Source organism: Natator depressus, chromosome 12, assembly GCF_965152275.1.
Source record: "Natator depressus isolate rNatDep1 chromosome 12, rNatDep2.hap1, whole genome shotgun sequence".
In the NCBI taxonomy this organism is placed as follows: domain Eukaryota; kingdom Metazoa; phylum Chordata; order Testudines; family Cheloniidae; genus Natator; species Natator depressus.
Window position 1 is genome coordinate 11,773,329 of NC_134245.1, and position 26,690 is coordinate 11,800,018.

The following is a 26,690-nucleotide window of genomic DNA, read 5'->3' on the forward strand; positions in this document are numbered from 1 at the left end:
GTCATGCCCTCACCTGTGGATACTGTGTTAGGATCCAGCCCTCAAAGGTGACTGGTGCTGTAGGGAAGAAGGACATTTCTATTGGACAGCAGCAGCTCTTAATCACACCCACTCCCTGCTTTGGACAGCATTAATACCATCTGTGAAGAAGAACATTTCTGGTATTTTACTGGGCTCTGTTTTTAGTATCCCTAGAAATTTCTTGAGATCCTTTCTAGCTAAATCTTCCAGATAGAAGAATGGAGTCCCAGGTGCGCCAGAACTTCCATCCTGAATGTGAAGCTGCTGTCAACAGCATGGTAAACCTGGAGCTGTATGCCGGCTATGTTTACTTGTCCATGGTGAGTGTAGTACAAGAGCTGTGCTGTTAGGCTTTTTCAAATCAATTTGTTTTAGTTCATATGAGAGCTAGCTTGTCTGCTACTGTATGTTTTTTTAAAGTACTCTAGCTGTATGCTGTACCTTTTATCCTGTATGAGTGGACAATACAGGAGAGCAGTGAGGGGATAAGACTATTTCTGACACTTGTGGTTTTGTGACTTGTTAGTGGAGAAGCCTCTGAGTCTGACTCTTACAAGCCATTTCTGAGGCTTCTTTGTGGGAAAACTTGTTAATATGAGCAGACATGTTCCTTGTTAAGTTTAAGGCTTGATTATATGCTGTTGTCAGCTTGAGGCTGTAGTACCTTCACTGATCTCCTGGACTCTTCTTCAGTCCTACTACTTTGACCGTGATGATGTGGCCCTGAAGCATGTGGCCCAGTTCCTGAAGGAGCAGTCCCATGAGGAGCGGGAGCATGCAGAGAAGTTCCTGAAATACCAGAACAAGCGAGGAGGCCGCATTGTCCTACAGGACATCAAGGTATGTAACAAATCAATGTGCCTCCCTGGGAGGGTGGGGGAGTGGACTCTAGACTGAGGTTAATCACCATGTGTGGGGGTAGAGGTAGAACTCGCTTTTTCTAAGGGGAAAGCAATGGGCCTTCCTTGAGAGATCTGATTATCCCAAATGGAGTTATTCCTGTGGTAAATTAGAGCTGCATGTCTCAAAAGCATCAGTCTTTGACCCTCTAGTAAAGGGTATCTGAAGGCATGGGTGGGCCTCTGATAGTGCTAAAAGCACAGACTAGGTTTGCTTAGCTGTGACCAGGCCATCTGCTCCATCACTTCATAAGCAATGGCTTTAGTGCATAATTATAGAACCTTAAATACAAGGATGAATAGTGCTGTTTTTGGTGGGGGTGGAAAGCTATTTTGGATGCAAAATTACAATTTGGTAACCAGGAGAGTGATGTCTGGTTCTCTTCCGTGGCCACCTCCTTTACAGAAGCCAGAGCGGGATGAGTGGGGGAACAGCCTGGAGGCCTTGCAGTGTGCCCTGCAGCTGGAGAAGACTCTGAACCAGGCGCTACTGGACCTGCACAAGCTGGCTATGGAGAGGAATGACCCTCATGTGAGTTAATTGTTTGTTTTACGTGGGTTGATGGTGTCAGAAGAGAAGGTTTGTCTGGACCAGCATTTTAGAAGATAGATCATAGAATATCAGGGTTGGAAGGGGTCTCAGGAGGTCATCTAGTCTAACCCCCTGCTCAAAGCAGGACCTGTCCCCAGTTTTTGCCCCAGATCCCTAAATAGCCCCCACAAGGATTGAACTTGCAACCCTAGGTTTAGCAGGCCTCTGCTCAAACCACTAAACTATCCCTCCCCCCTAACTGCAGATTGAAAAAACCTAATGTGGGAGGGCAGGAGAGGGTAAGGATGAGAAAGGAAATGCAAGAGATTATTTTGCAGCTAACTCTTCTACAGCTGTCTGGTTAGCCGCCTCTTCCCTGGGAGCAATCCCTGTGTTGGCACCAGAACAGGCTGCTTCCACATGGGAACTATGTGGTGTGTGGCCACTGACCAGGGTGTATCCGTAGGCTAAGTTGCCCCTGCGAAAGCTTTGCTTTTAGTTAGATTGCTGTCGGGGAGGGGGAGAGACCTACCCTGAGGTTTCAGACCTGGCCATGGACGAGTGTGCAGGGGTGGGCAAGAAGGAACTTGCACTTGCACAAATGCTCATTCTGACCCTTCAGGTATACATCCCTGACCCATGGAATATTTTTACCCTTCCGCTGGACTCAGCGTGCACCTTTTGAGTCTTATAGAGTTGGAGCTGCTACAAGAGCTGGCCCTAATACTTTCTTCTGATGTAGAAGTCTGCTTGCTCAGTGACTGAGCCACTGAGCGTCCTCAAAAGTCAAATTGGTGAAATAGAAACGTATGAAATGAGGGCCAGTTAACCAATGGGTGAAGTCTTGAGTTAAACACATGGTTCTCAGGCCTGCCTATACTGGTCACTAGAAGACTGTTGTAGCTTCTAAGTTTGGCAGCTGTGCCTATAGGAGCAGGAGTGAGTCCCTCTTTCCTCTTGCAGTTATGTGACTTCTTGGAGTCTGAGTACCTGGAGGAGCAGGTGAAGGCCATCAAGCAGCTGGGAGACCATGTCACCAACCTGAAGCGCCTGGGAGCACCCCAGAATGGCATGGGGGAGTACCTGTTTGACAAGCACACCCTGCAGGAGAGCAGCTGAGCTCCCTACTAGGGACCTGACCCATAGTGTAGATCATGATGTCATAGCTGCATTACTCTGGATATAGATCAGAAAATAGATGCCTTGTCTTACCTAAATACCAAGAATAAAATCTCTGCTTTCTGGTGTAACCTGGCTCATGTGATATGCATCAAACTGGGGATGCAGGCTGGTTTCTCCACACACACTGTAGTGGATGAATGCTAATGTGTAGTGACTCACTAAGAAGAGCAGGCATCTTGTGAGGTGAGAGGGGAAATGACTGAAGCATGTTCCTGAGTAGTGGTGTGTTTTGAGACTAAAGAACTGGTGGTAGAAGAGCTATGATGGGTCAGTGTCTCCATGGGGCAATGGTGCAGGGAACTGTCTGCCAGGAAGTGACTTTGGGGTGGTGGTGTGAAATCACAGCATGAGTTCCCCTTAGCTCTGGCTGGCCACCCTGGATGGCTGGGGCTCATGCAGAGGGGCTGCACACACCTGGGAAGCAGGGATAAAGGGGACAGCCAGAGCCCTGCCACCTGGGCTACAGCTCTTCCACCCCAATCCCTCACCAGGAGGTGGCAAGGCTTGGGGTGGCAGAACCAGTGCGGAAGTAAGGGTGGCAATAGGGTGCCAAGCCTGCTGTGAAAGAGTGCCTCCTTTACTCCTGGGCTGGCTCAGCACTGCTTTCAGAGCTGGGTGGCCATAAGGTATGGGTTTTTTTTTTTTTTTTGGGGGGGGGGGGATGTAAGTTTGAGAACCATTGCTTTGGATGTGTTTGCAGCTAGAAGCAAGGTTATGCAGTTAAAGTTCCCTACTGTTATCTGTGCTGTGTAAGGGAACTCCTAGTCCTCTTTGATCCATCCCAGTGGGGAGGAGTCCTGTGAGCCTCTAGCATTGTGTGAGGAAACCTCTGACTTCCCGGCTGGTGGGGGGGGTGTGTGTGTGTGAGAGAGACACTGATATTGGGAAGGGAGGGGGAAACAAAAGGAAGACACATGTTGCTTTCTGGGGAGACTGGGTCCAGTCTCAATCTGCTACTAACATAGAGGTTTGCAGTGTGGAGGATCGGATCTGATCTTCCCTCCCACCCCACACAGTCCTATTTCTAGAGCTGAGGTTCCAGTGTTGTTTGGTTTTTTTTTTTTTTTTTTCTGGCCCCAGTTATACATGGGCTGTAGTTTTCGCCTGTTATATGGTTCTTCTCTCTCTCCCCCAATCCTCACCACAGTGGCCTAGGTTCTACTCTCCATCTAGGAGCCCAGGTCCCTCCAAGATGTGGCAACCTACTTACAAAGCAACTGCTGTACCAGTTGTCTCCATTTTTGCATGGACTTGGGTCAAGGGTGCCTGAGCAGTAGGCTATCAGCTGTTTATCACTTCCAGTGGCTTTTTTCATTAGTCCTCAAACTAGCTACTGCAGCCAGACCTTGAGGCAGAACCAACCTCTGCATTTTATCTTCTGTAGTAATGAGGTGGCAAAATATTGACCTGGTCTCTTCATGACTGTGAAGTGCAAAAGGGCTGGACTGGGTTTCTCCTTTTACTGCAGCTGTGACTCTAGGAGTCCCACTAGTGGAGGAGCAAGTGAAGGCTACCAAGCAGCTGGGAGACCACCTCACCAACCTGGGAGTGCCCCAGAATGGTACAGGAGAGTCCCACTTTGACAAGCACAGCCTGGACGGGAGCAGCTGCATGCTGGTCCTGAAGACTGACACCCATAGCGGAGCTGAAATCTGTTGCTTGACTTTTTTTTTTTTTTATTGTCTGAGAATAAAACCTGGGGGGATGTGGGTATTTTTATTTTTTTTTCTCACTCTACTGTAGCTGTACTGTCTTCTGTCTGGGGCTCAAGCTGAGTAGCTGAAGGGAAGAAAGGTTCAAAAAATCAGCTGGGGGAAGACTGGTAGGTGAGGGAAATAGTTTCACTGGCACAACTGCTGCAATTTGTCTGCAAAATCTTCTCTCTGTGTGTGATCTTGTACTAGAGTGAGAGGGAAGCTATAAGGTCCTTCCTATCTTTAGGACATATGGATAATCTCTAAAACCAGACCCCTGGGTGAGGACCACAAAGCTGCTTTAAACTAGCAGGTAAATATGCTGCAGTAGTTTCTACAGCACAGAAATATCTGTCAAACTTAATGCAAAACTCTCACTAACCAGTGGGTAGTAAATTTATCGGTCTCTGGTTAACCTTATGAAGTGAGGTTCTCTAGTGCAGGGGGTCTCGGAACTATTTTTTTTGGTGGCCTCGGAGTGTGGCCACTAACCCTCACTAGTGGCTGCTCTGAATATTTTTCTAAACCAGACCCCCTGCTGTCATGGCCCAAAACCACTAAGCACACACGCTGGCCCTGTGTGGCCTAGAGTCCCCCCAGAGGCTGTGTGATGCAGGCTGCTGGCCCCCTGCTGGCGGTGACAACAAACAGCAAGGCAGTCAGGAGCAACAGCTGGGTGCTGCAGGGAGGGGCTGCTGCTTTGCCCATGCTCATCTCCACCTGGGGGCTGTTGTGGCTGCAGAAAAATTCCCTGGTGGCTGCATTTGGGAAACAGTGCTCATCAGTGGCAGACAGGATGTTGGACTACATAATTATAAGGCTCTACTCTGCCCTTAATCAGTTAACCTTACTCATCACTTGGTCCTCTCAGTAGTCTAATAGCTGCTTAATCAGACAATGAATGTGAAATTGAGCTGAATAAAGCACACTACATTACTGATGTCCATTTCCTCAGATTATAGGGCTAAACATTGGCAGAGTAATTTGTCTGTTTTCTGCTAAGTATGAGGCCTTAAAAAGGCCTGACTTTCAAAAGGTAGGATCATGCTTTCTCAAAATCAGACCTCTTTGCAGTGATCACAGTATGTTGGATAGCTGAAACACTGAGCTGCTTACCATCACTATTAAAAAAGATCCCTTCATGGGCTGTTAGAGGAACTCCCAACTCACCTGTAACAATAATTGCATCTGCTGTGGGAATGACAAAGCCCACATTTAGAATTGGTGAGTGAAACCTATTTTTGAGCTATCTTTCCTTACCTCTTGCAATGCAACACAACGCTTGCTTTTTAAAATGTACAACATCTTGCTGTCCCTGCTTCATGAAACTGTCTCATTTTGGTGGCACTCACTCTAGGTGATGGCCAAAACATGAATTAGAAGCTTTAGTGTAAATATCATGTGAGCAGGCTCTGCAGTACGCAGGCTTCTCCCATTGTTCCTTGGCTTGCTAGACAACAGCACTCTGCTTAGCACCCATGCTAGGTTCCACTTGCCCATATCTGACAAGGGATCCATCCTTGTGTTCAAGACTTCTTCTCAAGCCAGATTAAAGACAAGACACATCTTCTAGCTTTTCATTTCTATCCACTTCTGGGAGGGTTTAATCCACCCTCAGGAAAAGAGGACTTCCTTATTACCAACCCATTCAAAGATGCTAACAATACTGTACAGCTTGGGCAAACTGCAGAACTGCCTTCCAGCCAAGCAGAGTTTCCACCACTCTGACACTCAAAAACACCTCATGGTGAAACAGGATATAGTGATATGCATGCAGCCTGCTGCCCTGTAAGCAGTACTGCACTGAAAAACTCAACCCAGGTGGTTAATACAAATTGTTTGTTCTCTGTTCTCTTAATTGACGTGTGTGTGTGTGTGTGTGTGTGTGTGTGTGTGTATAGATATAAAAAAACCCAGACCAAACAATGGTAAAGATTTAAATCTGCTTGTCACAATATAAACTTATTTTCTCCAAGCAGTTGGTCTGTGTGTGCCGCCTTTCACATGAAGGCCAAATGCAGTAGGATGTAAAGCCATCCTAGTGCTGCCTTTGTGATAAATGGACAAAAAGTTGCCTTGTTGCTATGCAGAAAAACACACAACTATGCTGACTGTGGACTGCAGGATGTTAACTATAATGTTGCTTTACTGTAGTTATGGTAAAGAAATTTGAAACTCCGTATCGTAAAGCAAATGGAGGGCCAGTTCTGTTGTGCCATTTGAGTGTTTCCAAAACGTTCATGCATACATCACTCAAAAGGAGATGAGATTGCTTGAAGCTAGGTCAGTCCTACCTCAAGATGTACGTCTGGGCAGTGGGTCCTGCTCTTGGACTGTTAGTGCCAACATGGACCTGTAAGGAACCCTACAGGATGTGCTGACATGAGCCAACTGCCCCAAACCACATCCCTCTCTACATATTAGTCCCATCCTGCCTTCATGATGTTATCATCTTCCAGGACATGCTTCTTGTGTCTGTATCTTGTGATTCCCTTTTGTATTCCCCTGGTCTCTGCAAATCTTTTTTTCTTTCGCTCAGATGCCCCTTTTCTGTCCTTGCAGCAGTATTTACTATGCCACGACTTTGGGATATGGGGACAGATCATGATGCCACGGCGGGAATTCCAGAGCTCTTGATATAACAAACCATAGTAACCCGTACTTCCTGAGCTCAAGGAGCTTCTGTATAGGCCCTGATATACCTAAGAAAATATTGCACACAACGTTAAGCTAGGTGGATCGCAGGTATTAGTCTCTCAAATTCTCCATTCTGTACCATCTTCCCATTTAGGGCAAAATGGGCATTGCTGAGTCCTATAAAAGTGATACTTAGTGAGCCACATTTTTCTCAATAAAGAAACGGGTCAATTGGGCTGTTCTCGGAGTGTATCCATTGCTCCCTGCTTTTCAAGGGTTTCATAACAACTGTTGAGGTGTGTCTTATGGCTAATAACCTCTTTCACCTGTAGAAATTCAGTAATAGTCCCACCCACAATGCTGATTGGGTGCTTGGTGAGAAAGGAAATTCCCATTGGATGGCAGCAGCTTGTCAGTCATACTTTTGTCTTTCTCAGAACAGTATTAATACCAGGTGCTCTGAGACAGGCTTTTATATCCTTGTGTGGTTGAGCTCTTGCTTCAATAGTGGTTGTGTAGAATATCTTCCTGTTGGTATTTTACACCTTAGAGGTAGGGAAATGGAGTCCCAGGTGCGTCAGAACTTCCATGCTGACTGTGAGGCTGCTGTGAACCGCATGGTGAATATGGAGCTGTATGCCAGCTATGTCTACCTGTCTATGGTGAGTAGCTTTGTCTTAAAATCATATAAAACTTTGTCTTGAATAGGGCTCTAATTTTGTAGCTGTAATTTATTGGAGAAGTGTTTCCTAATGTGCTGGTGGTTTCAAAAGAGGGTATATTTCTCAATGTGATTCCTTCAAACTTAATGGTAATTGAAATGTCAAGGTTACTAACTTCTGATTGCCGAAGGGAGCAAAACATAGCAAGGTATTTATCTTATTGCAAGCAACCTTATTCACTCATGAGTGGTGAGGGCTCTAATTGTCCCTCTTCTAGAATTCTGGGCAGCTACTTCCTTTTTTCTCCATCAAGTTTTTGGATAACTCTAGAATGCTGAAATCAACAGTAAAGACACCTTGGTGGAAGTAGTGGAAAAATGAAAGAGGAGGTGGGAATGGGACAACTGCATTGATGCTGTAAACCATCTCAATAACAAACAGACACTTTTGTTGTCACCTGAGCACATTGCAGAATTTTTCACTCAGAGCGAAGTGCTGTATGAGAAGTGTATCATGTGCAGGTGTTACACCCATCTTTCATGTAGCATAACTGTTAAAATTCAAAGGCCTAACCTCTTTCTATAGGTTGTGGGGGTGATTGATTGCTATTACAGACTGACTTGGAATCCTGTAACTGTTTCTAGGGCAGAAGGTGGTGATATAGGGATGCAGACAAGATTCCGCCCCTTTATAACTACTCACAAGGAGTTGAGATACTGCAAGGAAAATATCCTCTGCATTACTTTCTCCCTAGTCCTACTACTTTGACCGTGATGATGTGGCCCTGAGGCACATGGCCCAGTTCCTGAAGGCGCAGTCCCATGAGGAGCAGGAGCATGCAGAGAAGTTCCTGACCTACCAGAACAAGCGAGGGGGACAAGTTATCTTTCAAGATATCAAGGTGAATAAATATTTCAGTGAGTACCCAGAAAGCAGCTGATCTCTTAAACTCTAGAGGTGGGGGTTATTCTGCATGTTACTAGTGGCAAATGGATTTGTAGTCTATTTGCTCCTCTACAAGACTACTAACCTTTATTTGTGCAATCATGTTTCTTCAAAAACATCTGAGTGGAGCTGCATTTTGAGGCTCCCAATCTCCTGCAGTAAAACCTCTTGCAGTGCACACTCGGTGATGAAGGCAGAGGTAGGGAATGTCGTAAGTAGTACGGTTGGGGAGGTGGTGGATCAGGAGTAAGCAGCTCTGGCAGAGCATCCTACAGTAGGCTTAATTGGCCCTGAGTTTGGCTTACCTTCCCCCTACATGACCTGCTAAGTAATGGAGTAACTCATAGAAATAAAAAGGACAACATAGCTTGAGTTTATTCTTCAGAAATGGTGCAGTGTATTGTAAAAGGAGCCTGCATCTGTGAGTCAGAAATGAGACCAGTGGGATGTCTTGTCTTCTATGGCTGGTTGCCTTGACAGAAACCAGAGCAGGATGAGTGGGGAAACAGCCTGGAGGCCCTGCAATGTGCCCTGCAGCTGGAAAAGACTGTGAACCAGGCACTACTGGACCTGCACAAGCTGGCTACTGAGAAGAGTGACCCCCATGTGAGTACTAGGTTAATTGTAAATTAAGAGACCATCAGAGCAGACTCTTTGTACAGTGGGCATCTGCTCCCTGGTTGGTGTCATTCAGTGTTGCCACAATAGAAATAAAGCACAAGGAAATGCAGGTGTATGACTCAGAGGAGACAGATTTGAACTACCAGCTCTTCTCTCTCCCTCTTACCTTACCTGGATGTTTGGGTGGGAAAGGCTTGTGCAGTCTCATGCCATGTGCATGAGACAACTTTACAGTATCTTTCCTGCCTTCCAGTTCTAGGATTAGTAAAGAAATTCCCATCAGTACTGCAAGGTACCTTGAGAGGTCATCTCGTCCAGTCCCATGCACTCAAGGCAGGACTAAGTATCTAGACCATCCTTGACAGGTTTGTCCAACCTGATCTTAATCTCCAATGATGGAGATTCCACAACCTCCCTAGGGCCATTTATTCCAGTGCTTAACCACCCTGACCATTAGGAAGTTTTTCCTAATGTTCATCCTAAACCTCCCTTGCTGCAATTTAAGCCCATCGCTTCTTGTCCTATCCTCAGAGGTTAAGAATTCTTCTCCCTCCTCCTTGTAACAGCAGTTTTCAAGTACATAAAACTGTTGTCCCCTCTTGGTGGTCTCTTCTCCAGACTGGAAAAAACTGGGTTTGTTTAACTTTCCCTCAGAGGTCAAATTTTCTAGACCTTTAATCATTTTTGTTGCTCTTCTCTGGATTTTCTCCAACTTGTCCACTTCCTGAAATGTGGCGGCCAGAACTAGACACAATACACCAGTTGAGGCCTAATAAGCGCAGAGTAGAGCAGAGGAATTATTCCTTATCTTGCTTACAATATTTTTCCATGCAACTTTTAGTAGCATAAAGCTTGTTAAAACTCTGGTGTGGGTCCCTCATTTTTGGTGCTTGACCATTGCAGATCAGGTGCAGCGGAGTAAGCTAATTTCACATTCTTCTACCCTCTCCACTATGGTGGGAATAGATTTCTTTTGCCCATATTTTAGTGACCTTCCTCAAAGCTGAAGTTGGCAATGGGGGCTCCATGCTGTCTTCCTTTCCAGGCCCCCAGTGGACTATGGAGTCTTGCAATATTGACTTGTTGAGATGAATGTGTTATCTCCATTTTTATAGGGTTTTGTCTTTTTCCCCTAGCTCTGTGACTTCCTGGAGTCTGAGTACCTGGAGGAACAGGTGAAGGCCATCAAGCAGCTGGGAGACCATGTCACCAACCTGAAGCGCCTGGGAGTGCCCCAGAATGGCATGGGAGAGTACCTGTTTGACAAGCACACCCTGGGGGAGAGCAGCTGAATGCAGTGCAGGTTCTTGTGTTTAGAAGGAATATGTATTACCTGAGCTCAAAATAAAGAAGAATACAAGCTGTTTTGTCTGTAACATGGCATTCACTGGCATATATAGGATGCTCTAAATTGTATTGGAACAAAGCAAGGGAGGGCATAAGGTGACAACAATGAGGGACCAAGAAATTCAACTAACATTCTATACAGCAACAGATGTGACCCTGTGAGGCATTTATTCATGCAGTCTTCCTCCACACATAGATTTGTGTGTGTGTGTGTGTATACACCACCTCTTTCAGAAGATCAGGAGGAATCCCTGTGAATGTAGTATTAATCGGATCAGCCAGCAATAGAAATATAAATCCAAGAGTGGGACTGGCTATGGGTAGTGGTGGCAGCAGAAAATGGGGTGGAGACTTAATGCTCCTAAGTGGGTTTGAATGATGGTGCTCAGATTACAAATAGCAACATTCATTTGGGAGAGCAGTGTTGAAGAGGAAGAGTTTCGCTAGGAACTAGTACAAAGCAAACTAATTCCAGGAAATGACCTAACATACAGGGTTTGTCCCTTATGATACCTTAAAGAGTGTATCAGGAAAAAACCCAACCCAAATGGGGGATGATGGAGGGAAGATTCCACATTCCTTGCAGAGTCTTGTAGCACTTTAGCTAGTGTCCTCAATATAAAACCAGAATTTGGCAGGTCACTCAGTATTTTGAGAGGCCTTGTATCAGGGCTGCATTGGAATAGCACACTGGTTATATAACAATAAGGGACACCTGCCCCTTCTGATTTTTTAGATAGAACAAACCAACAGCCTCCAGTTTTCTGACCAGGGTAGGCTGGTGGAAACCTATGTTCCCTGCCCTAACTATGCATTAAAAGGGTGTATTCTGGTGTAGGACCACCTCACCTCCTGGGCACCTGTTGCAAAGTGAAGCCACTTGTGAAGTCCACTCCTACCCTAAAAGACAAATGCAGGAAGGGGTGGGTGCTGGCACAATACCTCTAGAAGGCACAGCAATGGCTGAAAGTTGAAGCTAGACAAACTCAAACAGGAAATAAGGTGTACACTTTTAATAGTGACCATAATTAATCCTTGAACAACCTAAGAAGGGTTGTGGTAGGTTCTCAATCACTCCCAACTTCTAGAAGATATTGGGTCTTTTTTTTTTGGGAAAAAAAAGACGCACCAGGAATTTGGGGAAGTTCCTGGGCTTGTCTTCTACAGTAGATGATCACAATGGTTCCTTATAGTCTTGGAATCTGACTCAGTGGAGGGGTGGGCTGAGACTCATTGCCTCCAAAGGAGTTCTAACCCCTTCCCCCCCCCCCCACCCAGAAGGAAACCTGACAGGCATAGCAGCAAAGGGAGGTGCTGAGCCTCATCAGATAATTGTTCTGGAACCCACAGCAGGATGGGGCCTTATCTTGTTGAAGTCCAGCACTGGCTGGGGCTCATCTTCACTGAGAGACTGTCTCCCTAAGAGAAGGGAGAGACTCTCATCTAACTGCAGCATAGGCTTGTGGTAGTAGGAACTACAATTCTTGCCCTGGGGCAGTCTGTCTGTCTGTCTCTTGCTCCTGGGCTCTACCCCATCACTTTCCTTCCATACTAGGCCATCATCCTTAAATGCACTCCTGGGTTGGATGAGACCTATTTCCACTCATCTAAATGACCCATACTTTCTTCTTGTTAATAAAAGTTTGTTAATTAACAGTAACACACGTGAGGCCTATCTTCTGCTGTGCACTGAGGATCAGATCAGGAACCTTTCTGAAAGAACAATTTCCTCTGGTTTCTGTAGGTTAAGGGGTGGGGTCATTTGCTTTCATTAAATAAAGCAAGTGTTTTGTGTGGGGTGGTTTTTTTTTTTTTGCAGTGAGAATGTTCTACAGGGTATAGCTACAAGAAGTGCCTTCTTGCTCAGTATAACCCTGGGGAAGTCAATAGCTGCATGGATTGTCCTTGGGACCATGCTTTTGGTGGGCATGTAGTAACCCTACTGTAGTTTCATTCTCTCAAACCTGGTTCATTGTTACTACTTTCTTGTTTCCCCACTCTGTGTGCTGTAGTGCAATTATTGCAATAAGTGGAAATAGACTTCTTAGTGGTAGAAGTGAATCCATTTTTTGTAGTTCCCATGTACAAGACAAATAGGGTGGAGTGAAGGAGGGACATGGATTGAAGAAGCTAGAAGATAATCCATAAGTCCCCATTCCACTTAAAATCACTATTGGGTTAATTTAACGAATAAACTTAACTGGGCTGTAAAACTATACTAGCTGTTCATACTCCCTTCACTTATATATAGAATTTCTATCCTATCCCTTATGGACTTTTATAGAATGCTGTCTTCTATTTCTTAAAGTGTTTGATCTCTTGATAATATGATTTATTGCTATTAACCTTTAGATCACACTTTGTGGCTGTTCTGGTTTCATTTACTTTGTTCAGTTAATATTCTGTCTCTTCAAAAGAAATCTTCAAAGTAGAACTTCAATCGAATCCCAGTTGTGTGTGTTGTCTTCCTGGGTTAAATGTATACTCATAGCCAGCACAATGCTGGCTATGGTGACAGAAGGTTGTTTAAACTGTTTCAAGAGGATGTGTGTGCACAGTGAAAAATTCTTCTTGGGTCCACAAGTATCTATAAAACATGGGGGTGTAATTTTCAATTGTACATGGCTCATGTCTTGATGCCAAAGAGAGTTGTAGATGGCCAGCACCCCGGAATATCAGGTATCTTATGTATTTAAGTTCCCACTCCTGCATTGGTGAATCCTTTTACCCATGTAGAACACCATGGAGGTCCGTGAGGTTGTGTGTGGAGATAGGGGAGCTTGTTGCAAGATTGAGGCCAAAGTACAGATTTAGGCACCCAAGTCTGAAAGTTGGGTCTCTTTTAACATTTTGTGTATAATTTTAAATTTTTATTCCATGTCCCATAATACAAAGGAAATGGGCATTTTCCTTGAACTCCCCACTCTTCTTCCCTCCATGAAAATGGAAACTCACTTTTTGGGCTAAGACTAAAGATGGAGACTTTCAGTTCCAAAGCACAGATTTTTTTTTGCCCCCCAGTGAGTTATGATGAAGGCCCCAATCTGCAAACACGTACGTATGTGCTTAACTTTACTACCAGGAGTACTTCTATTGCTTTCACTGGCACTGCTTAGGTTAGTAAAGTTCAATGTGTTTGCTGCTCTGGGACCTTACAGAGAACAAGGTGCTAGAGTGCCTAACCTTGCCTAGTGTATATGCTAATACCAAACTGTACTGTTCTCTGCTATGCTAAATTACATATATTGTAGCTTTCTGTCTTTTTAGTTCTTCAGGTTACTCACTTCATGAAAGCAGATACTTATTTCAGAAATGGTTAAAAAAATACAGCCAATATATGTAAATAATTCCCACTAGCTCCTGGCTAGTCTACTATCCTGTGCCTGCCTAACCTCATACTCTACAGAATCAGTAAACCAACAGAAACCAAGACACATCACAAATGGATGGAACCAGGAAAACATTCTCAAAAGGTTTTTGCTCAAGTGATTGACACAGACTGGAGTAAATGCATGTTGTTGCTTGTGCTCAGTTATGGGGATCTGAACTTTCAGATTTGGAAATACCAGGCCCGTTCCTCCCACACTGTCTTTGGGTGCTAGTGCCAGCAAAATCCTGCTATCCCAGAGGGGTGGTATCTATTAAAACTATATATAAATGTTTCTGTCATGGCTATTAATATGACACCTTTCTCTCATCTCCTACTTACCTTAAATACTCATATGGTCCATCCCCAATGTCACATCTAACATCACAGCCATATCAGATGTCCCTCTCCTGCAAGTAGTAGGGTAAGATTAAACCCACTTGCTAACTGTCTCCTCCACCATCATCCTAGTTACTAGAGAATTTAAGGAGTCTTGCCAGTACTTATCTCTGCTCTAGTTTTCTGGCATGCTAGCAGCCAACTGTCCCTTTTGTCATCAGGTTGTGGACCGTTCATGACCCCAGGGCATGAGTGTGTAAGGGGCCTTACTGTAGGGAGAGCTAAATTAACAGTGCAGACCCTCCAGAGCTTCCACTGCAACAGGGAAGCAAAGTTTCAGAGAACTAACAACCATATAGAGGAACTGTATGGATGCCTAGGAAATATCACAAAAAACGCCATGCACGCTCCCACGCTCTACATTTTAGTTATCTCATTGCAGACCACTGTGGGCAGATACATTTATTAGGCGACTTGTAATCATTACCTGCATAATGCATTAAAAAAGAACCAAGAAACCAGAGAGCATTGTGTTTGATATGGTCCTTCTCTCCTCAGCCGTGTCATTGTAACAAGCTAACTATACAGTGGAGTCCTTTTTTCCTCAATGGAAATCCTGTCATAGCCCCACCCACAATGCTGAGTGGCATTGATGAAGAAGGATATTTCCATTGGGTGGCAGTAGCTGCCAGTCACACTCCCACCTTGTTGGGGATGGTATTAGTACCAACTGTGCTAGGGTAGAGGCATCTACATTTGTTCTGGGGATGTGTTCTTCATTCAGTAGTTTTAGAACAGGTTCTAAGTTTGTATTTTATACCTATATTTTTTTAGACAGAGATATGGACTCCCAGGTGTGTCAGAACTTTCACTCTGAGTGTGAGGCTGTTGTTAATCACATAGTGAACCTAGAGCTATATCTACTTGTCATGGTAAGGCCTTATTTCTTCTCGTATTCTAAAATAGAGAGTACAATGCATTGTAGACATGTGACAAAAAGAAAATTCTTGTAAAGATGTTTGGTTGAGGATAACAAGTTTTGTTAGGGCTAGTACTCTCTGATTAGTAGCTCTTAATGGTGTAAGCATGTAAGTGAATACAGGTGTGCTCTCTTTAGTAAGAACATTGAGGTTGTTGGGTTAGATCTTTCAGGATACAAAACAAACTCAGCTCATTTTCAATCTCTATTTAAGGACACTTTTAGGCTGTTGAGGAGAACTACACTGACTAAAAAACTCCTCTGCTAACGGCTTGTATCAAAGTCATACATCAACAAACACAGTATTACAGTAACTTGTACATCCAGGTCTCTTAATAGAAAGACAAGTACTATTAACTCCATATGGGAGAATTCCTTACATGATGGAATTCTGGGAAATCCATGATTAACTCCAGGGACGTGGAAGTTCTGAGGCTCTGATGGCATAAACTCAAGGTTTATGTAATCATACAACCCCAAAGCATATGTAAGAGTTGGGGGAGAAATGAGGGTTGTGTAGGCAGCTGAGTTTTTCCACCCATCTGTTTATTTCACAAGGTCTATAACCTATTTAAATAGAAGTCTGAATTGTATTGTTTAAGTGAGTTCTGTAGAGTTTGTTCCTGAAAACTAGGCCTGGACTTATTGGGTGAACGGCTGTTTCCTGAGAAAGGAAATCAAATAGTGGGGGGCTGAGGAAATTACAGTGCAGAATGAATCCAATGGCACCATGTGCCCGGTGAACAATTTCTCCAGCATATGCATAATACACATAAATAAAAATATTTTTATAAATGAAATGAGGGTTCCTTGAGTTGGTGCCTTTTTTGCAAAAATATATTGGAGTACGTTTTCTCCAATAGATCCATTAGCTCCATTTTCTGGTGTTCTTAGAAAATTGGCCATGGATGTTCCTGTTTCTGCAGCGACCATCAGAAAATCCAAAAAGAGAGCGTACCCTCTGAAGAACTCATCTGTAATATCAAGAACTACAAACACAGCCATGTAACCCCCAGGTGAGTGTGTGTTATAGGTCTGCACAGTGTCCCTTTCATAGAGGATACGAGTCTGTTACAGCCGCACTGAGAAAGCTTTAGCTTTTAAACTCAAACTGTAGTTGCTCAATTTTTAAGTTCTGGAGGTTCTCCAATTCAATCCCCAGTGTGTGAACCATTGTGGCCACTACACTTCTACTTAAGCTACTGATATTTACAAATGCATTAGCACATGTCACATCATGGCACGTTCTTCTTATTCCCACTTCAGTTTGATTTTTTTCCCTGTCCTTCTGTGTCTTGACCGTTCTTACTCCTCTGTGTTCTGAAGATGCTCCTGTCAGCTACATCAGATTCTTACTAGTGTTTCAGCAGTTCCTGATTTTCTGCCACTTCCACTTGTTTTTGCTGCTTTTCTTTGTCCCTACCACAGATTTCACATCACTACTCTCTGATATCCCCGCTATCACTGCTCTGTGTTCTGTGACAGACATCAGCTGATCTGAACCTACAGAAACTGTAGGTGGGTCTGAACCAAAACCCCACATCCCAAAATACCTGAACTCTGAGGATGTTCAGATCTGGGTCTGGATGTTGCAGCTGGCTCCACTCTAGAATGGGTCAACCCAAAATTCCAGATCTAGACCCCTGAACTAAGTGGTTCAGGGGAAGCAGGACTTCAGAGCTTTCTATATAATAGGCAGATTATCAAACAGCTTTTCTGGTAGGTAAGTAACCTTGACACCATTCAAAAGATAGTATTGGAAACAATAAGACATGCCATTACAGGCATAATTCCTTCAAACTTCCCATTCTAGCACTTCTTCCTTGGGAAATTGGGTGTAATTACTAACTCCCTTTCTTTGGACTCAGTGCAAGAAAACCAGAGATTTTCCTTTAGTGACTATGCTGTTCTAAGAAAGTATCAGTAAACCCCTAAAGTTACAGGACAACAGCTGCTCTGTATTCCTGAATCATCCGCTCAGCTGGGGCAATGCTGTTACAAACCATCCCCAGAACGCTGACTGGTTTTTTGGATGAGGGGAGAAATTTCAATTGGTTGGAGAGCCCATGACAAGCACACCCATCCTACTCTGAAGAGTATTAATGCCAGATGTGGAACGTAACCCAAACTCTGGGTTCAGTGGTGTTTAAATTGTTAGTTTATACTGAAATTTATATCTAGCTATGAGTAGTAGTGTAATGGAGTCCCAGTTGCGTCAAAACTTTCATCGTGAATGTATGGCTGCCATCAATCAGATGGTGAACTTGGAACTGTATGCTAGCTATGTATATCTCTCTATGGTGAGTGTTGGCTGTATGCTTAATGGTTTAAAACAGAAGCACTTCTAAAAGTTCTTTTCCTGAGCAATGCTCTGAACTGTAGCTGTCTGGGGCAAAATTTAGAAGCAGTTTTTTTGTTTTAAATTTTTTTTAATTTTTAAAAAGTACTGCGGGGGGGAGAAGACCTGTTAGATCTCTCTGCTAAATCAGGATGGTTTCTCATCATACTTCTATCTTTTTAAATTTGGTAGCTAGTTTGTAGAGCTTTCAAAGCCCTAAATCATAGTTTCCACAGGCTAATAAATCTTATCAAAAGTCTTTTGTGATATTCAGTCTATGTCTGTACATAATTCCTAGCTATCCTCCAAGGCACCAGCCTAAATGTCTTGTCGTACTTGATGTCTATACTTGTCAAATATCTATAGACTTGCTATGTCTGTCTGCCCTAGCTTGGTCCTCTCTAAAGCAAACTGTAGATATTCAGCCCTTCTAATATTTCTAATTTAATTAATCTAGTCCCCCCAATATACTTATTGCTTTACACTCCACTCAGACTAGTTTTCCTACAACTTCTGAAAAATATGCAGCTCAAAACTGAGCACCCCTTTCTGGCATGGGGTGCTCACACATAGATAGAAGGGAAATACTATCCAGTTACAAGTGTAGTTTAGATTTGAACTGTATATTGTTACTATGTAGTAGTATGCAGTTACCAGGTAGCACGCCTTTTTGAAAATAATAATTTTATTCTTCTGAGGAGAAACTGATATTTCAACATTTGTTTTTTGTCTTGAATTAGGATGAAACTGTGAGATTTTTGTAGAACAAAAAGCCTCAATTAGGAAACACTGTAACATTTTGCCTGGACACTCAAAATGTTTTGTTTCAGGTTGGTTTGACAATGACCTGCATCTGCCTGAGCTGCCTCATGGGAGTTGTAGTCCACCCTGGGAGTCTGGAATAGAGAACTACATCTCCCATGTTACACTATGGCCATTCAGCACTTCCAAGCAAGTTGTTGGCCAGAGTGTGGAGGAGGAAGTAGGGAAAAGAGAGCTCTAAATCTGAGGTGGCTGAGGCAGTAGCAGGGAAGGGGCTGTCACTGTAATTCCCATTGTATAATCACTTAAGAATATATGTGCCAATTGCACTTTAATGTTTCAATTGCTTTTAAAATGGTGTGGCTGCGTGCATTGTGGATAACTCAATGAAGCTATCTGCTCAATGAGCAGCTCAGTGTGTTCTTATATGGAGATGGGGGACATAATTCAACAAAAGCAAATGGTAGCAAATTCAGAACTGAATTAAAAGGCTGTATTTGTTCACTGAATGTGTAATTAGACTGTGGGATGCATTACCACAGATGTTGGCCAAGAATTTATTATTATTCATAGAGGGATTGGATGGTTATATGGATAACAAGAATACCTAGAGTTTAAAACAGTTAATACAGAAGTTTTGGAATGGATAAAAACCTCATATTTCAGCATTTAAACGAATCTCTTCTTATTAGTTTTAGGATGAGACATCCATGGGGAGGCAGATTGCATCACCTGTGCCTAATGTGGGGTCCCTGGACCTTCCTTTGTAGTAACTGATGCTAGCTACTGTCAGAGACGAGATACTGGATTAGATGGGCTATAGAGTCAGGCAGTTCCTACACTAGTGTTCAGACAATGTCCATTGTGTACACACCTTATTACACATGGCGTTCAATAGGTAGCTGAACATTTAACTGACAACTCGTGCCTCACCTGGATCCATGTCTAATGACAGATCTGAATATATAGTCTCTCTCTTTAGGTCTAATTTCCTCCACTGATCTCCTGTCCCTCTCCCCAGTCCTATTACTTTGACCATGATGACGTGGCCTTGAGGCACATGGCCCAGTTCTAGAGGAAGCAGTCCCACAAGGAAAGGGAACATGCAGAGAAGTTCCTGAAATACCAGAACAGACGAGGAGGACGTATTATCCTGCAGGACATAAAGGTGAGAAACAAATCAGGATGTAAGAGAAGGATCTCTGGAACTAAGGAGTCTAAATATTTGTTTTAGGTATACTTTTTGTCTGTAATTGATGGACTCCTACATGAATGTGACCGATGAGCTAAAGTAACAGCCAAATATTTTAGAGAGCTGTCTGACCCATTTGCCTAGCTCTCTGACAAGAGGTATGGGCTTCAGAAACAGATGTATTCATGTCTCTTCTTGGAGGAGTGGGGTGGCTGGCATCCGCTAATCTTTGTGGTAAAGAGGCGGTGTTTTGAGGAAAGCGTTTGGACGAGAAAACCAAGGTAAATGTCCTGCCAAGTTGATAGTCATCCAGGTCTACCAGTGCAAGACGCTTGCAGCACACCAGCCTGAGTAAATTTTAGCTCTAACTGGTGTTACCACAGTCTGATACAGCATTAAGGATATATCTTTAAATAGGAATAACTAAGAAAACAAGTTAAACAAAAGCCCAGTGAGGGGAGTGAAGTCCCTGTGCCAGTGAAGCACATGGGTGATAGAAAGTGAAGCAGGGGGCTTGGCCAAACAGCGGTATTGCATACTACAGAAGGCACAGACTTCAGTAAGTGAAGCTAGAAGGCCATTTGTGAAAGGGCACATAATTTTCTGTTTGGGCTTGTGCAGAAGCCAGAGCGGGATGAGTGGGGGAATAGCCTGGAGGCTCTGCAATGTGCCCTCCAGCTGGAGAAGACTCTGAACCAGGCCCTGCTGGACTTGCACAAGCTGGCTACAGAGCAGAATGACCCTCATGTGAGTATGTATGTGAGTTGAGACTGAAGCGGAGATGTAGCGTATGTTCCCATATACCTTTTCTGAGAGGGAAGTGGGAGATTTCTAATATGACCACAGTAGCTGTTGGCCTGTTTAGAATCTTTCAAACTAGAAGACATTTATCTCTTTGAGATTCCCTAACTTACCAGTTTCACCATGTAATGGTAATCTCACAAAATGGAGGGAGTTTTAACTGCAAGCGCTCAATGACATACTATTGACACAATATCTCTCCCTATGTAGTTGGCCATGAACAGGCTGCTTGGCACTCAACCCTGCACTGAGAAGCAGGCCCAAGTCCTCAATGGAGCTATGCTGGTTTGACAAGTGGCGTCAAAAGTGACCTCTACTAAATGAGGATCTTGTCCACAATGGAATCTTCTGTCAATGATTTTTGATGGAAAATGTGGTTTCTATGTAAGCAGTGTCAGGATGAGCTCCACCCTGACATCTGGTGGTGGCAAGTTGTGGAAAAGAACTTCAGGGGCATAGGCACACCCACCCCACCTAGAATGAGGCCATAGCTGCCCAAATGGTCACTTTGGCTGCTGTGGGATCCCCAGTGTCTCTGTTATTGGGGCTTGTGGGCCGCAGAGCGGAGCCGAGCGAAGCAGTTTGTGGGGCGGCTGGTGGAGCGGAGCGAAGGCCTATGGAGCTGTGGGGCGGTCAGCTTCAGATCCTGTAAGGTGCCTCTTACCCCACCCCCCCGCCATCTCCACCCAGGTTGGGAGGTAAAGCTCTGCAGATAAACTTTCGAACTCTGGGGCTGCCCTGACCAGGGACAGAGACTTTTGGGTCACTGGACTTTTGGGACTTTGGGTGATTTGGGGTTGCTGGACTCAAGAACCAAAGGGAAAAGGCATGCCCCAATTTGCTGTCCCACCACAGCAGCTCAGGCAGATAGGTTCCATGTCAAACTTAGCCAAAATGTGATGTTGAATGTTTCTGAATTGGGGGTGTGGGTGTGGAATCTTGTCTTGATTAGGAAACTCCAATTTTTTGAGGTTTCCATCCAGAGCTAGAATCATAGAAATGTAGGGCTGGAAGGGACCTCAAGAGGTCCTTTAGTTCAGCTCTCTCTGCAGAGGCAGAACCAAGTAAACCTAGACTATCCCTGACAAATGTTTGTGCAACTTTGTTCTTAAAACCTCTAATGGTGGGGACTCCACAGCCTCGTTGGAAACCTTTTCCCAGGCTTAACTATCTTTACAGTTGGAAAGCTCTTCCAAATACCTAACCTAAATCTGCCTTGCTGCAGATTAAGCCTGTTTCTACTTGTCCTACCTTCAGTAGACACAAATGACAGTGGATCTCCATCCTCTTTATAACTGCCCTTAACCTATTTGAAGACTGTTATGGATCCTTGCTTGTGCTCTTTTTCTAAAGATTACACATGCTCAGTTTTTAACCATGCTTCAGAGGTCAGGTATTCTAAACCTCTTATCATATTTGTTGCTCTCCCCTGGACTGTCTCCAATGTACCCATATTTTCCCCCCCTTCCTAAGTCCAGAGTACTTCATTGGTTTCTATTGAATTTCATCTTTTTGATTTCAGACCAATTCTCCAATTTGGCAAGGTTGTATTACATTCTAAAATTGTCCTTCAAGGAGTTAGAAACCCCTCCCAGCTTGGTGTCCTCTACAGATTTTTAAATGGATATTCTCTATTCCATGATCCAAGTCATTGATGAAAATCCTGACTAGTACCTGATCAGGACAGATCCCCGTGGTATCCTACCAGATAAACGTTTCCAGTTTGAGGGCTAACCTTTGAAATGTACCCCTTGAGTATGTTCTTTCAACTAATTTTGTACCGATATTATAGTAATTTTAATCTAGACCACATTTTCCTTGCTTCTGAGAATGTCATGTGGGACTGTCAAAAGCCTTACTAAAATTTTACACTGCTTCCCCCATCCTCTGGGTCAGTAGAATCATAGAATATCAGGGTTGGAAGGGACCTCAGGAGGTCATCTAGTCCAACCCCCTGCTCAAAGCAGGACCAATCCCCCAACTAAATCATCCCAGCCAGGGCTTTGTCAAGCCTGACCTTGAAAACCTCAAAGGAAGGAGATTCTACCACCTCCGTAGGTAACACATTGCAGTGCTTCACCACCCTCCTAGTGAAAAAGTTTTTCCTAATATTCAACCTAAACCTCCCTCACTGCAACTTGAGACCATTACTCCTCTTTCTGTCATCTGCTACCATTGAACAGTCTAGATCCATCCTCTTTGGAACCCCCTTTCAAGTAGTTGAAGGCTGTTATCAAATCCCCCCTCATTCTTCTCTTCTGCAGACTAAATAATCCCAGTTCCCTCAGCCCCTCCTCATTTTTGTTGCCCTTTGCTAGACTCTTTCCCATTTTTTTCCACATCCTTCTTGTAGTGTGGGGCCCAAAACTGGACACACTGCTCCAGATGGGGCCTCACCAACGCCAAATAGTGGGGAATGATCACGTCCCTCGATCTGCTGGCAATGTTCCTACTTATACAGCCCAAAATGCTGTTAGCCTTCTTGGCGACAAGGCACACTGTTGACTCATATCCAGCTTCTTGCCAATATAACTCCTAGGTCCTCTTCTGCAGAACTGCTGCATAGCCACTTGGTCCCTAGTCTGTAGCGGTGCATGGGATCCTTCCGTCCTAAGTGCAGGACTCTGCTCTTGTCCTTGTTGAACCTCATCAGATTTCTTTTTGGCCCAATCCTAGACAAATTGGAGGTCCCTCTGTATCCTATCCCTACCCTCCCGCGTATCTACCACTCCTCCCAGTTTAGTGTCATCTGCAAACTTGCTGAGGATGCAATCCATGTCATCCTCCAGATCATTAATGAAGATATTGAACAAAACCGGCCCTAAGACTGACCTTTGGGGCACTCCGCTTGATACCAGCTGCCAACAAGAGATGGAGACATTGATCGCTATCTGTTGAGCCCGACGATCTAGCCAGCTTTCTATTCGCCTTATAGTCCGTTCATCCAGCCCATACTTCTTTAACTTGCTGGCAAGAATACTGTGGGAGACTGTATCAAAAGCTTTGCTAAAGTCAAGGAATAACATGTCCAGTAACCTTGTCAGAGGGGAAATTAAATTGGTTTGGCATGGCTTGTTCTTGACAAATCCATGTTGGTTATTACTTATTACCCTATTATCTTCTGTGTTTACAAACTGATTAATAACTTGTTCCAGTATCTTTCCAGGTATCTAAGTTAGGCTGACTGTTCTATAATTCCCCAAGTCCTTTACCTGTTTGGATTGATTCAGCTAGTTCCTTAAGTACCCTAGATGAATTTCATTAGGCCCTGCTGACTTGAATATATCTAACTTATCTAAATATTCTTTAAAATGTTCTTTTCCTATTGTGACATGATGCTTAAAACAATTAACCTGTTCAATGAAGACTGAAGCAAAATAGGCATTAAACACCTCAACTTTCTAGCGGTCGTCATCGTTATCTCTCCTTCCCTGCTAAGCAGAGGACCTATACCTTCCTTTCTTTCTCTTGCTGCCCATGCGTTTTAAAACCTCTTCTTATTGTTTCTTATGTCCCTTGTTAGGTGTAATTCATTTTCTGCCTTAGCTTTTTTGATTTTTTGTTCATCCATGTACGATATTCTTTTATATACTTCTCCTTAGTTATTTGTCCATGGTTCCATTTTTTTTTAAAGGTCATTAAAGAGCTGCTGATGGAGCCATACTGGCCTCTTCCTATCTTTTCTCCACATTGGGATAGTTTACTGTTATGCCATTAATATTGTTTCTTTCAGAAACTTGCAGCTCTCCTGAATTCCTTCTTTCCTCCCTCCACCCTTCATATATTTTGTTCCCTTGGGACCTTGCCCCTACCGGTTGAGTTGTGATGAAATATGGAAGTAGCAAAACTTTATAGGACTGAAATTCCAATTTTTAGTCCTCTCTACACAAATCACTTAAACATCAAGTGACAGTACAACAGAACAGGTGATATCTATTCTTCATAAACTCTCTCTTTAGCTGTGTGACTTTCTGAAGTCTGAGTACCTGGAGGAGCAGGTGAAGGCCATCAAGCAGCTGGGAGACCACCTCACCAACCTGAAGCTCTTGGGAGTGCCCCAGAACGGCACCGGAGAGTGCCTGTTTGACAAGCTCACCCTGGGGAAGAGCAGCTGAACTTCACTCCAAGATACTACCTAGCTTGGTGACATCTGTGTGCACAGAGAAGATAAATTGACTGAACGCTAAACACTGTGAATAAAACATGGCTTTGAGTTGAACTTGATATTTTTTTGGCCTTATTTTGTGAACTGGCTTACATGTGTAGTTTTGCTGTACTTACAGGCAATAGAACTCAAAATACTGTCAGTGCTCCAACTACTACACATTAATAACATGCGTATGCTTCTTGACTATGCCCACTTCAGCAGGAATCTGACACGTAACACTCAATCATAGTTGAAGGCTCAGTCACTTCTTGTCTTATCCCTCAACCACTACCCTAAACAGAGTCAGAAAGTACTGTTCGTACAAATGAGCTTATTTTCTTATAGTCACTTAATAACCAACTATCTCTATCTTCCACTCAAGTCTGCCATACTGTTGGCTCTCCAGGCAGTATTTCCACACCAGTGAGATTCCGTCTCCCCCATCACTGTAGGTAGTGGGTGAAAATCTCTTACCTCTAAGACATAGGCGCCGACGCCGTGGATGCTCTGGGGCTGGAGCACCCACCGGGAAAAATTAGTGGGTGCTCTGCACGCACTGGCAGCCACGCGCCCCATCCCACCTCACCTCCTCCTTTCCCTGAGCGTGCCGCATCCCCGCTCCTCAGCCTATCTCCCAGCACTGGCTGCTGCCAAACAGCTGTAGCAAGCTCCGGGAGGGAGGGGGAGAAGCGGGAACCTGGAATGGTCAGGGGAGGAGGTGGGGAAGAGGCAGGGTGGGGATTTGGGGAAGGGGCTGGAATGGGGGTGGGAGCACCCACTGGCACCAGTAGAAGTCAGCACCCTGTGCTCTAAGATTCTGATTAAGCAGAATGATGCCATGTTCTAGCTTGCCCAAGCAAGCAGTCTAGTGCCTCTCAAACAGAGCTTTCCAGGTAACCTCTCACAAGAGGACTGTTCTTCTGCCCCCTGACTTCTATAGGCAGCAGTTTGCAATTGGCAGAGATGTTATTTTGTCAGAAGCTACCTGGAAAGCTGTAGTTGAGGGGAGGGAGGAACCCTTCCTAAGCACAGTGGTATCCTTCCTGTTTACAGGGCTCTGGCATTGGATTTCTGAGAACCATGGTTCCAGAGCTCCTTGAGAATGAAGCCAGGTACCACGCAAGGCTGAATGTGTTCAAAGGCCATCTCTTCAATGTTCTCTTAGCACTGAGCTCTCCTTTCTAAAAAGGCACCATAGAGCTGGTGAAAAGAAGAGTGGTCGAGTAACTGTATTTAAGGTATCCGATGAAGTGAGCTGTAGCTCACGAAAGCTTATGCTCAAATAAATTTGTTTGTCTCTAAGGTGCCACAAGTCCTCCTTTTATTTTCACAAGATAATGCCATTTAATGAGTAACTGTGATAGCTAAAAATCTGCACTTCTAACTCCTATTTGTAATCCTCCTGCAGCTTTGTGACTTCCTGGAGTCTGACTACCTGGAGGAGCAGGTGAAGGCTATCAAGCAGCTGGGAGACCACCTCACCAACCTGAAGCTCTTGGGAATGCCCCAGAACGGCATGGGAGAGTACCTGTTTGACAAGTACACTCTGGGGGAGAGCAGCTGAACTTCATGGTGTAGAACCAGTCCACGGTGCTGGCTCACCAGTGCATAGATGTATTGCCTTATTTGCAATGTATGAAAATAAAACATGGTGTTCACCTGTGGCTCGTCTGACTTTACTTACAGGGTGCTCTAATTAAATTTGTCAGTGTTGTGAGCCCCTGCCAACAGGGGCTGACATAGAAACGACTGTATGCTACATAATGTATGGATGGCTGTTGGCCATGCCTGGTTCATTACAAGCCCAAACTATACTTAAACTCTAAAATCCACTTTCTTGTGCAGCTGCCAGTGTATAATATCAAATCCTCCTGAAGTGACCCTATGTGTATAAATAGCAGCTGCATCCCACACCAGGCACATGTGCCATTTAAACGTGTAGTTTGAGGCCATTATTGCCCCACAAAGAGGGATAAGGAATATCCCTATTCAGGATATTCACCTGCTGCCATACAAGTGTTTCCTCTACCCATGTCCTTTGCAGCTATAAGCCTGGTGCTCTAAAGTCAATGCATTTGAATGATAAGTCTCTGTGAGGATGACTACTAATCATAGTGCATCACTAGCTATTTGGGATAGTGGGGTGGGACAACTGGATACTGCTCTGGGTGTGTGTATGATACAGGAAAAGCAGAACACCCCCTCTTCTGCTGAGGAGCTGCACT

At 44.2% G+C, this 26,690-nt stretch overlaps 2 protein-coding genes and 1 pseudogene across 2 annotated transcripts; all 3 read left to right on the forward strand.

Annotated features, from left to right (window-relative positions):
* Positions 1-207: 207 nt before the first annotated feature.
* LOC141996823 (ferritin heavy chain A-like) lies at positions 208-2,571 on the forward strand. Its single transcript, XM_074969121.1, has 4 exons — positions 208-341; positions 715-861; positions 1,327-1,452; positions 2,416-2,571. Exons 1-4 carry the CDS (start codon positions 240-242, stop codon positions 2,569-2,571), a joined length of 531 nt encoding a protein of 176 aa, XP_074825222.1. The 5' UTR covers positions 208-239.
* Positions 2,572-7,525: 4,954 nt separating this feature from the next.
* On the forward strand, positions 7,526-10,485 carry LOC141996824 (ferritin heavy chain A). The gene is made up of 4 exons (XM_074969122.1): positions 7,526-7,627; positions 8,382-8,528; positions 9,053-9,178; positions 10,330-10,485. Exons 1-4 carry the CDS (start codon positions 7,526-7,528, stop codon positions 10,483-10,485), a joined length of 531 nt encoding a protein of 176 aa, XP_074825223.1.
* Positions 10,486-17,423: 6,938 nt separating this feature from the next.
* LOC141996825 (ferritin heavy chain A-like) lies at positions 17,424-26,029 on the forward strand (annotated as a pseudogene).
* Positions 26,030-26,690: the final 661 nt, after the last annotated feature.

What these genes read in the sequence shown, in the direction of transcription:
- LOC141996823 (XM_074969121.1), top strand. Translation starts at nt 240, where the DNA reads ATGGAGTCCCAGGTGCGCCAGAACTTCCATCCTGAATGTGAAGCTGCT. An exon ending in GCTATGTTTACTTGTCCATG is followed by an intron (nt 342 to 714) that starts GTGAGTGTAGTA and finishes ACTCTTCTTCAG; the next exon opens with TCCTACTACTTTGACCGTGA. An exon ending in TGGAGAGGAATGACCCTCAT is followed by an intron (nt 1,453 to 2,415) that starts GTGAGTTAATTG and finishes TTCCTCTTGCAG; the next exon opens with TTATGTGACTTCTTGGAGTC.
- LOC141996824 (XM_074969122.1), top strand. Translation starts at nt 7,526, where the DNA reads ATGGAGTCCCAGGTGCGTCAGAACTTCCATGCTGACTGTGAGGCTGCT. An exon ending in GCTATGTCTACCTGTCTATG is followed by an intron (nt 7,628 to 8,381) that starts GTGAGTAGCTTT and finishes CTTTCTCCCTAG; the next exon opens with TCCTACTACTTTGACCGTGA. An exon ending in TTATCTTTCAAGATATCAAG is followed by an intron (nt 8,529 to 9,052) that starts GTGAATAAATAT and finishes TTGCCTTGACAG; the next exon opens with AAACCAGAGCAGGATGAGTG.